At 35.7% G+C, this 12,236-nt stretch overlaps 1 protein-coding gene across 2 annotated transcripts; it reads right to left on the bottom strand.

Moving 5' to 3' along the window:
• Positions 1-1,379: 1,379 nt before the first annotated feature.
• Positions 1,380-11,617, bottom strand: LOC142641518 (calcium/calmodulin-regulated receptor-like kinase 2). Of its 2 annotated transcripts, XM_075815955.1 has the most exons (8): positions 11,426-11,617; positions 9,222-9,618; positions 7,946-8,096; positions 3,113-3,239; positions 2,667-2,752; positions 2,511-2,582; positions 1,942-2,145; positions 1,380-1,851 (listed from the first exon to the last, which is right to left on the bottom strand). In XM_075815955.1, exons 2-8 carry the CDS (start codon positions 9,551-9,553, stop codon positions 1,555-1,557), a joined length of 1,269 nt encoding a protein of 422 aa, XP_075672070.1. In that variant the 5' UTR covers positions 9,554-9,618; positions 11,426-11,617; the 3' UTR covers positions 1,380-1,554. The 2 variants fall into 2 exon arrangements, with proteins under 2 accessions (XP_075672070.1, XP_075672076.1); XM_075815961.1 differs by lacking the exon at positions 2,511-2,582.
• Between the last annotated feature and the right edge of the window lie 619 nt (positions 11,618-12,236).

The raw sequence follows: 12,236 nt of genomic DNA, 5'->3' as shown, positions 1-12,236 counted from the left end.
TCAAACGTGAAAATTGACCCTAAAATACTCGACTTTTAAGCCCAAAATCGAGTCTCTTAAACTTGAAATGTTAGTAAAAAATATAATTGGTAAACTGTAACTATTAATTATATTATTTGAAAATTATGGTTAATTTGCTATTTTCTCCAACACATGGACCCGCAAATACAAAACAATGCAAAAAAAGGCAGCGATGACAGTGAAAGAGATATCATAAAAATTGACCTGCACATTTAGAATAATGCCGACTAAATTAAGGCTGCGATGAAATGGAGTGTCATTATCAAATGGACCCATAAATTTAAAATAAGGCAACTTTAAATTTTTATTTACATTTTCATGTCAACTTTTTTATTTTGATTTTGATTTTGATTTTTTATTTATAACTGTTGGAAACAGATAAGGTTGAGGTGTTTCCATTAAAAATACTCGAAAGTTCCAATATCCGAAATTACACAAACATACCCTATTGTATATTATTAGTAAATAAAGTTTAATTCCAAATAAGTTTAAAAGAAATCTCTTATCAAACAAGTTTAGAAAAATCTCCAATAAGTTTTTAACTCGCATAGTGGATTAGAGAAATATAACTCCAAACTTGTTTAGACTTTATCCTCTATTAATTCTTATATACTTTCATAAAATAATATCATATATACTATTAAGGGCTGCCAAGTGCTAACGTCCAACGAAGTGGAGGGCATAATGGAAGTGCATCAAATAAGTGAATAACTTCTACCTGAAAATATTAGGCTTTTTCTTTTCTTTTTTCTTTTTTCAGGAAACAGTAAATTAAAAAAAAAAGACTATTTAGAACACCTATGAGGTTATGACCAATCTTGAAACTATCTTTTACTTTCAGTTAGGAAAAACAAAACTATTAAAAACAACTTATCCATGATCTTTATTTTTGTTCTATGCAAATAGTTTTTAGAAACTATTACAATAAAATAAAATAAAATAAAAACCACCGCAGCCAGGAAATGGTTTTTTTTTTTTTTTTTCCAAACATGAAGTTTACCTTTTTCATATTATTATTATTATTTATTTTTTTTTTTTTTTAAAGTTTACCTTCTTCTTTAGTGGAAGTCCATTTACACCAGCAAAAAGATAATTCCCAGTAAGGAGTACTTTTTAAGTTTTTTCTTTTTTACCATTGGCTTTTAGATCTGTTAACAGTGAAAATCAAGACCTAACCAATACGAAATTGTACATTTTTGCGGCTCTCAATTGACACTGATATTGGTTTACACACTACTCTGATTGAGTCGGTTGTCATCAGCGTTTTAAGTTTTATGATGCACACCCCTCATGGTATCCTACAGCTCATTTTGGCCTAGAGGGTCAGAAAGACTTTGTACTTATAATCAGGACAGATGTTGACCTATATGAACCATGGAATACTCATTTTGCAAAAGCAGCTCATTGATTCAGTTACCTTTTGTTCGACTATGCCTAACAAATGGTATCTTTAGTATTACTCGAGGAACAGCCAGAAGAGAGGGGGGGGGGGGGGGGGGGTGGTAGGAAGTAAAAAGAAGCTTTGTTGGTCATTCACTCACTCTCCTTCAAGCTGGCCATCTTCCTTAGCTCCACTTGTTGATCCTCTATTCGGCTCACTGCTCGTGAAAAATCACGGCTTGCGAAAGACATGGTATCTACTTTAGCAAAGCGCCTCTGTTTTAACTTCAATATAGCTTGTGAAACTTCTGCTATTGAAGGTCTCTTTCTCGGTAATTTGTGCAGGCATTTGTGCGCAATACTCGCAAGCCCCCTCACTTCGTCAACGTTGCATTCTCCAACAAGCTTCTTATCAAGTATTTCATCAACACCATCATGACTCATTGAGGCCTTAAACCAAAATAATTACAGGTCTATGGGTTAGAAAGCTTGGCAATGCAAATAATTTGAAACAACTACTGCAAAGGGCTAACAACTCACAAGATTTATATATTCCATTAAGTTTTGTTGGGGGTGAATGGATGTGATGAGTTCAAAGATGATAATGCCAAAACTGTAGATGTCACTTTTCATTGTGAAATTGTTTGTTGCTATGTACACTGGATCTATGTAACCGTATGTGCCTTTCAGCCCAGAATTCCGGCCATCAAAGACCTCTTCCTTTGACAACCCAAAATCAGCAACCTAAAAGAAGTAAGGTAAACACATAAAGGAGCTGAAAATTTACAATAGCAAATATAAAACTCACAAAATGCATGTGATAGCAAAAGCATATGCCAGTCTCAAGACCAAAAACATGGGGAACACGGCTCTTCTGTTTTTCATACTTTTTGTTTTCCCTAAATGTCTTTGGCAGTCATTCATGCTCTTAGAACTTCCACCTTGTACAACCAAAGAGGTGAGAGGGGGAAATTGAGGGTGGAGTTCTTGGCAAAGCAAATAAATAAAATTAAATATGGCAATGTGCTTATTTCAACCGATTTTGGTAGTATTGTAATAAATTTTAGATACAAAAGAACTAAATAGACTGTTAATATACACTAGCTTACCTTGGCTCTCATTGATCGGTCTAATAATATATTAGCAGACTTCAAATCACGATGTATAACAGGTGGCACTGCCTGTTCAAGAATTTTCATATGAACTGTATAAACAAAAAAATTTTGCACCATGGGAGAAAAGAAAGAACATAATAGTCAACATACCCCTTCATGAAGGTACTCAATCCCATGCGAAATGTCGAGAGCAATTTGAAGCCTTTCATCCCAACTCAAAATCCGCTCTCCTTCACCTAAGCAAATGCACAGCAGGATGGTTCTTAATAAGAACAACTCAAAACCCTTTTCTTTGAGAAGTTTAGTCATCAGCTAGTTTACACAAATAGAAAAGATATCTACAGATCATACAAATGATTGTGAAGTTACCAAAAAACATGTATTGTTCATAAACTCTCCCATTAAATTTGATTGCCTTAACTGAATTATCCAAAAAAGAAAACGAAGATAGCCTTTTCATAACACTTAATATTCATCACAGTTTGAGATTAATATGACTTCCACTCTCCCCTCACAAAGAATAGATGCCTTTCAGCAGACAGTTACCATGAAAATAAGAAATCTTGATATGGATATTAAAGAGGGTTATGAGTTACCATATAGAAGGTTTGCCAAGCTCCCATTACTCATGAACTCATATATCAACATGTGCTGTCCTTTATCTACACAATATCCTACCAAATTCACAAGATTCCGATGATGCAATCTTCCAAGCAGAGATACCTGTATCATTGCCAGATATTTTTGTAAACTGAACATGCTTCATGGATGGTCAAAATTGCAATATAATAATATATGCATAGTGACACAGGATGGTAATGGTAAAAAATAAAATAACGGAAAAGGAAGAAAAATAGGACAAATCCTATCCTTTACCACCTAAGGGTATTTGGATTCAATACCAAGCTTAGAGAAACATCCCTAAGAAATTTTTCATTCAAATTGCACTGCTCAAAACCATCCCTAGAGCCTCGTTTTAATGTTTTAATAGGTTTCAAGGAGTACAACAAACCACAATTACATTCCACAAAATCCTCAAAAAAATTAAAGCCTAAATTCAAATTTTGAAAATGAAATCTAAAATTCAAAAATCAAAAATGAAATATGGGGTAAGAAAATTTTTTTGAAATAAGTTTGATTGCGCTCCCCACATCATTATCCCCTAGTTGGAGAAAACTCAACCTCAAGTTGTCTTAGGATAAGAACTTTAGCACTTAAAATTTGTACCTCAAGTTTTGAAGTGTCTTACAATAAGAACTTAGGCACTTGACATTTGTACCTCAAGTTTTGAAGTGTCTTACAATAAGAACTTTGGCGCTTGACATTTGCACCTCAAGTTTTAAAGTGTCTTACAATAAGAACCTTGGCCCTTGACAATTCTACCAACTCATGATACACTTTTGGCAACACTAAGAACAAAGAATCTTTTTGTTCCACCAAATTAAATTCATCAGAAATGACAAAATCAATGGGTGAAATCAATTTTGCAAACAGCCTTATCTTAATACTCAAGAATCACCATCATCTCAAGCCTTTTCACTTCATGCACCATAGCAGACTGAGTAGCTAGTGCATGAAACTCAATTTTCAAAACACGTACACCCTCTAATTCATGGATCTCTTGTTGCACATTCTCCTCATCAACTAGTGACCCTCCAACATGTTGCATTGGGTCTACCTTATGCAAAAGGAAAAATTCCCACAATTTAAGGATCTAACTACTTCTGCATATGCATATAATTAAATTGCACATGCTAAATTGAAGCACATGTAAATTTAAGCATATGTAAAACCGGCCACTCCATGATGCATCCAAGTGCCACATCACATGTTGCCAAGCCACTTCATCACCATGTGCCACACCATCCATGTATGCATTAGACTACATTATACTCCCCCTTTAAGAGAAAACTTGTCCTCAAGTTTTATCAGCTTCCCTTCTCAACCAAGAACTTCACCAATACCAACGCTGGATGCATTGCAATCCAATTCGAGGACCTTGTCAAATTTGGGTAGTGAAAGAATCAGAGCTTGGCTCAACTTTGTCTTCAAAAGCTGAAAACATGTTTTCAGCATCTTGATTGCACTCAAAAGATGTCATCTTGAGGCATTCAATAAGTGGGGCTCCAATGGAGCTGAAATTCCAAATGATTCTTTCGTAGAAGGTGACAAGACCATGAAAACTCCTTAATTCTTGTACATTCGAAGGAGTAGTCCAGTCAGCTATAGCCTTGATAGTGTCATCCATCTTGATACCTTTGAGAGTCACTATGTAACCCAAGAACACCACTTGCTCACTGCAAAACTACATCTCTTGAAGTTGCACATAACTTCCCTCGCCACAATAGATTGAACACTTGTTGGAGATACACCAAAAGATCCCCTCCTAACTACCACTATAAAGCTATGAAGCAAGATATTGTTGAAATACACGACAACACATATCCCCAATAGCAGCTACATCTACATCATGATCTGAATGAAAGTACCTGGTGCATTTGTGAGAACAAATGGCATAAATAGTCCCTTGAACTCCCCCACATGAAAGCACTTGGTGCATTTGAGAGACTGAATGGCATAACAAGTCACTTGAACACCCATGCACAACATAAATAACTCCTAGCCTATGCATAACATAGCTATGCAAATTTATTATAATCTCCTTCCTGTTGATGATAATTCATATTTCTCTGAGTTGAAGATTGAGGTGAATTTCCCTCTCTTCATCCAAATCCTCTCTCTCTAAAATTTTCTTAGGAAATTATTTCCTCACATCAGTACAACACATAATTTAGGTTGTAGTATGTATACATTTTTTGGCACTTAGTATTTCTTTTTCAGCACTAGGTTTTGGCAGTACTTTCTCTTGGGCATGAGCATAAACTGCTTAGCCTTTAGGGGTGAATGCCCCTGGATTACCCGATAACTAATTCTAGCAAGTAAGCTAAGTTGCCCACAGGTTTTACTCGTTAAAGGCTCATTCAAAGGACTCTTCTTTGTTAAAGTTCCCTACGTTATATGAAAAAAAACTAGGTTTTGGTGTTATTTGAGATTCCTTCATCACCAAGGTTTCATTACCAACACTATCGTCTCCTGTGTGTGAAATTACAATTTCATTGCTACAAGTCATCTTTTGAGAATAAGCCATTAACTTGATCTTTATAGACAAGCCATAGGTGGCTTTCAGTATTGGATCCATTGATAGTGAAGTGGGCTTAGGACTAGAAACTATGTGAATACTCATTTTGTCTATTCAAATTATGCCTTGTAACTAGTAGGGAATCTATTCCCTTGTCTTAGATTGTTTCTTTGATGTAAAAAGTCACCCTATAAGTTCTTCTTTCATTTCTTTCCAATAGGTTATAGCCTGCTGTCCCTTCCAAGGTGATGGTTCAATACCGTACCAATAGTCCCCAGTTTTACCTATTAGTTTCATCCTGCCAAATCTATCCTTGTTATCAAATAAACCCATTTGATCAAAGAACTGGTCCATTTCATGTAGCCAATTGGTGAAGATCCATGGGTCTTGATGACTGCTTTTAACATCACTATTATGCACTACAATAATAAGTTTCAACCAATTGAAATAAGAATTGGCTTGCTAATCAGGGCCACTTTCCTGTCACAATGGGTCAATTCATGTGAACAAGTGGTGCTGGCTAAGATGCTGGCTCACTTATTGAATAATAGGTTGACTACACCCATGTGCTAACAAACCCAATATATATATTTTTTAAATTGATAGAACAGGCAGCATAATTGTTAATTTTATTATGAGATCAGTAAATCAAAATAAGTCACGAGTACTTTGCAGCTTGACCAAAATGAAGTTGCTTAGAGATGAGGGTCTATACAGTGGCGATCAAAGGCAACATGGCGACATTAGTGAGCATCTTCAGTCTCAGTCCATGTGGTGGCTGATTGGCATAGGTCAAGCAAGTGAAATAGAAAATGATCTCTAATGTGACTCTCGATGATGATGAGTGTAAGGTAGCTTGTTGGTGACAGCTCAACATCGAGGAGGAAGGGGCAATACCAATGGAGGTGAAGTGGACCTCAAGTGATTGGGTTGCAAGCAGTGAATGGTGGTTGGGTTATGGGCTCAAGTGGGAAAGCTTGTTTGGGGTTCTGGGGGGTTGAAGTCTGGGTGATTTGATATGGGTCGGGTTTGTCGAGAGTGGGTGGGTCTGTTTCGATGAGGTGGGCTCTGTAGAAGTGGTTTTAGGGCTCAGAGTCTTGTAGTTCTGGGTTTTGTGGGGATGGTGGTGGGCTTTTCACACATTGGTTTGCTAATGACATAGAGATAAGGGAGCCCTTTTGGCAAAGGTCTCATAGCTGCGGTCTTCTGGATTTTCGATGATCTGGGTGTGATTTGTTTCTAAGGGCCATGTGGGGAGGTCGACATGGTTGGATTTCAATATATATATAATTTAAGTATGGTTTATGGGTCAGAGTTGATTGAGCTGCTAGAATCTGGGTGTGGAGTTGTGGTTGAGTCTGGGTGGTTGACATGGGTGATATGATTCTGTTAGATTGAGGGGTTAGGGTTTGCTTCAAAAAGTGGTTTACATTGTGCCTTTGTTGTTTAGGGACTTGCTTCTGCTGATTAGTTCAAGGTTACACTCTAATACCAAGTTGGCACAGGACAAGACAGGTAAAAAATAGAAACAACAAAAAAAGGAAGAATTGAAAAATCCTTGGTTTCCCCACCTAACGGTGCTTCGAATCACCACCAAGCTTAGAGAAACATACCTAATCAGAAAATATTTATTCAAAGTACCCTATCAAAGCAATCCTGGAGCCTTTTTTAGTAGGCTTCAAGGAGTACACTAAGCCACAATTACATTCCATAAAATGTTAACATTAAAGCCTAAATTCAAAATTAAAAAATGAAATATAAGATAATAAAAAAGATTCTGAAAAAATTTTGGTCGTACTCCCTGCATCACCTAGTTTGCCATTTTTAGATTCTAATGGTCCTCACATGAGAACAAAGGCATACAAAGGCCAAACTAGTAATTCATAATACTGTCATACTTGTAAAAAAAGTCATAATACAGTCATAATCTCTCTAGTACCAGATTGAAAATTAATGCATTTAAAAATACGTCTTCAGAAATAGAAGAGCTTAAAGGAATTCTGGTATTCAATCATAATGCCAATATGGATTTCAGAGACAGCCATAGTTCCTGGGGGACTTCCTTGCCAACTTGGGTTCAGACAGACAATCTCCGACCATATTTTAAGCGCCTGGGGTACTTTTGAAAGGTTTAGTTTTCATTGTGTGTCCCTTTGAATTAGAAAAAAAAGGTGGGGAGTCTATAAAATATATATTAGGAAAAATCTTTTCTTGCATATGCTAAATCTTAAGGGATCAAGAAACTTCGTTCTTTCTAGACTAACCATAAATGTAATTCTGTGGCCCTTACCTCTGTTTGAAACTCTTTCTCTCCCTGTTTGGAATCAGAAGCAAGCACCTTCACAGCTACTTCTCCTGGGTTTAGTGTTGCTTTATAGACAGGACCAAATGACCCTTGTCCTAAAATAGTTGTGAAATTCTGTGTAGCTTTCTGAATATCCCTGCATAATGGGTTAAATAAGTCATACACATAATATAATGGGTTAAATAAGTCATACACATAATATAACATATCAATTCAGAAGACATGCATTTAGGAACCAGTAACCTCAGATGAGTATATGAAAGTCGCACCCCAGACCAGGTATAAATTCCTCATAATTTCAGCTCTTTGGTCATCGAACATGTAGGGGAAAGAAATAAGGCAAAAGAAATTTTACAAGCTGAAAAACAGCCCAGCTTAAAAATTTTAATTTTTCCCTTGCATCAAATGAGGAGAAAGATTCACAACAGACAATATTCAGTGGAGATTCTAAAATTCATTTCCCCCAATTGGTAGCTAGATTCACAGTAGTTGGGGTCTCCCTTTGCACCTAGAAGCTGCTTGATTCCTTGTGACTGAATCTACCAAGCACTCTTTCCCTCTATGGTTTGGTTTGCTTTCAACCACACTATCCCTCCATGTTTGTCCAATTTCATAAATCAAGTAGTACATTGGGCCACATGGTAACTAAACTGAGATGCTTTTTTTTTTTTCTCAGTTGACCTGTTGCATGCAACCTATCAATGGAAATCATTCCTAATATGTCGATTATCTCTATTTTTTTTTTTTTTAAGATATTTTCCCAGGAAAAATATGTGATTGTCTTTTTAAAAGTTTAGCTGACCTTGTTGAGCAAGTAACTGCACAAAACCAATTCAATAATATGAAATATAGTAGAAGTAAGATCTTATGGATGCAGTTATACTTCAGCTTGAACCTATATGAGGATGAGATTCTTTCCTCAGTGCTAGTGCAATAGTTTTCCATCTGCAATTTTTTTCCCTGTTTGCTAAACACAGAAATCACTGTTTTTAAATAGTCATTATCAATTTACTTTTAGGTTTTTGGTTGGGTGGCTCTGAAGTGAAGATGAGCTTCATTAGAAAGATTTAACAAGCTAACCTCTCCACATCCAACATAATACCAAGCAAAAAACATGGAGGTCATTTAGTTCATGATTGATATACACATTATATAACAAAATTCTACTAGTGAGAAGCTTCCACAAAAAGTAGACTTCAGAAGTACAAGAGCATAAATTCCTTTAAAATTCAAGCTTAGGAAAATCTCATAAACTACATACTTGTAAGAGTATCTAAGTATGCCTGATGCAGAAGCAATGCGATCTTTATTCTGACTTTTCCACCAGGAAAGCTGAGAACTTTTATGAAGCTGTTCTGATCCCTCTATGGTTATTGAATTTGTGAGAGATGCGCTAAACTCAGTGCTTGTACCTAAGCCATTGGTGCGTATGGGAAGGGTTGTGCTGGGTATACTATGCTCATTTGCACATCGGCGAAGATGAGCTCGCTTTCTGTACCACCTTATGCCACGGAATACCAGGAAAGCTATCAAAATTCCAAGGGCCAAACCAACTGAGATGCCAATGATAACCAACCAAGCTTGAGGAACCATTCTTTGGTCATTTTTCAAATTCTGACTTTGAAAACATCTTTCAGGGCAGAAATGCCACAGATTCACTGTCATAAGATGAAGACAAATAGCATGCAAACTTAAGAACCTTATCTAAAGGGAACTGAAGAAAATGACAACTCAAAGCCCATGCTCATTCCCCTTCCCCCCCCTCCCCCCCCCCCCTCTTCTTTGCTGACATATGAGCGTTAAACTAACAAGGGAAATTCACCTGAGCAGATAGTAAGAAGAATAGTGTCTAGAACATCTTGTTCACAAAGAATGATGACTGTGCTGTATCAAGTATTAATGCCAATCTAATATGATGGAAATGTTTACTTGCAGAGGAGACCAGTAAAATGACCTATAGCATTCTATAGTTTGTTCTGGTGCCACCCATGTATACAGGAGGTATACATCAGGTACACAAAAAATTAAACATTAAAAGTAAAACGACCAAGCAAATCAGGCAGAGCAACAAAATAAAATAAGCCCAAAGCATTTAGCCACTCCAACAAAGTCTGAGGAATAAAAGCTTAAGGACATCAACCAATCGTTCTCAACATTCCTAACCAAATACCCCACATGAGACAATGGGGGATCATGCTCCATATCGCAGCATTATTACACCTAATAAAATTGCCCGGCCAACTAGCTGAGAGCTGGGCATGGGAGCGTCTTACTCTTTATAGTTTATAATTCAATTTAGATTTATAATAGATTCATTATTTATAATGTTTATGAATTTATGCTTGTCTTCTTTACTAAAAACAGTTGACCCATGTTACAAATATTAATCAGCAAGACAAAAAATCAATTCTTTAGGGAGCATTTGGCAAATCACAGAATTGATTTAGTTCTAATATAAGCTGTACCAAAAGTAAAACCAGTACAAAATTGAAGTCATTTATTTATTTTATACCGAGTTTGCTTAAACTCATTATACCAAACTGAAAGCAATTTAAAAATTTTGTATTGTTTAGTTAGCAGGTTCTTTGACAGGCCAAGTGTTAATGTAATGGTTAAATAATTAAATTCTACCTTCCCTAATAAGAAATAACTTAAAATTTTAGAGTTTTCAAAGAAATGGTCTTGAGTTTGAACCCTAATTCCACTCTACCTCCCATTTATTAAAAAAAAAGTTATGAATTCAATATGATGGGTCTGAACTACTGAGAGAGGAATTTTGGACCCCCACTTGAGGAGTGTAAGAATAATGGTTAAACAACTAAATTCTGCCCCCTTTAAGCTCACTGGCTCTTTCTTCTCAACATGTTTTTTTTTCTCTTTTCCATATCCACCAAAAAGTTTTGCCCAATAGAGCCGATGTTGAGGTAAAACCCCGCTATAACCACATAATTTGAATGAAAATTGCTGGACACTCTATCTCATCTGGGATCGAATTACGTGCAGAAATTTGCAGCGGTATGCAGAAGGAAATAGCAACAATAGAATGTTCTACTAATCCAAAATGCTCATTCACCATACATGTTCATATAATTATCAAGATGTGAAATACTCACACAACCCCCCAGTACAAAGTATGAAAAGATAGCTCCATAATTTAACATAACCATCAGTAACAATTCTTTCCCTAAACTCCAAAGTAACAATACTCACACAATCAAAACCAACAAAACACTATAAAAACCCAAGAACCAGAACCAACCCAACAACACAATCAAGCATATAAGGTACCTTAAAAGTTAAAACACAACACCAGCAATAGTAAGATCATAAAGTAAAACCCTCTAGAAGAACAACAAAAACAGTATAAACCCAATAAGCATAACCAACAGAAGAACACAAGAAACCAAAATGTTTCCAAAAAAAAAACCAGCAAAGAAGTAAAAAGCTTGAAGAAAACCCACGTACCTTATCACCTGAAAAAAGTAACAACCCAACAAAATTTGATGCTATTTGTTTTGCAATTTTGATTGTTGTTGTTGTTTACTTTTGTGGATCAAGAGTGAAGACTGGAGAGTGGAGAGACTAGTTCAGGAAAGAAACTGTGTAGAGAGAGAGAGCGAGGAGAGAGAGAATGAAAGAGAAGTCTGAGATGGAGGCTTTGTGGACTTGGAAATAAAGAAAGTAACGCGGTTATTTGTATTGGTTTTTTTTTTTTGGCATTATTTATTGTATTGGTTTTGTTGTATTAATTTAAAAAGAATTAGGTTATTAAAAATAATCAAAAGGAATAATTGCCAATTGGATTTTTTTTTTTTTTTTGGAGAAGGCCAAATTGAGTAAGTAAAAAACAGTGATGCGAGGAGCATAAATTTTCTCACAATTTATTCACGTAGCAAGTCGTGAGTAGTAAAGTTATAGACCCATCACTTTTACTCTACTACCTAAAATTTGTCACGTGAGCATACAAAAATTGTAAGAAAAGTTATGGTTTTAACATTTTTCAAACAAGAAAAGAGTTCTTTTGTTGTCACAAATAAACTATTAAACTCACGACTTTTGCTCAAAAAATAAATAAATAAATAAATTCACAACTTTTGTCATAACTTTCTTATCAAGTGACTAATCGTAAGTGGTAGAGTTGTAGGTCCATCACTTTTACTCCATTATTCAAAATTTGTCACGTGACAAAAATTGTAAAAAAAGTTATGGTTTTAAAATTTTCCAAAAAATAAAAGAGTTTTTTTTGTTGTCACAAATAAACTATTAAACTCACGAC

The sequence above is a fragment of the Castanea sativa genome, chromosome 1 (genome assembly GCF_040712315.1).
Source record: "Castanea sativa cultivar Marrone di Chiusa Pesio chromosome 1, ASM4071231v1".
Taxonomy (NCBI): Eukaryota; Viridiplantae; Streptophyta; class Magnoliopsida; order Fagales; family Fagaceae; genus Castanea; species Castanea sativa.
This window is presented reverse-complemented; position numbering and strand designations above follow the sequence as displayed.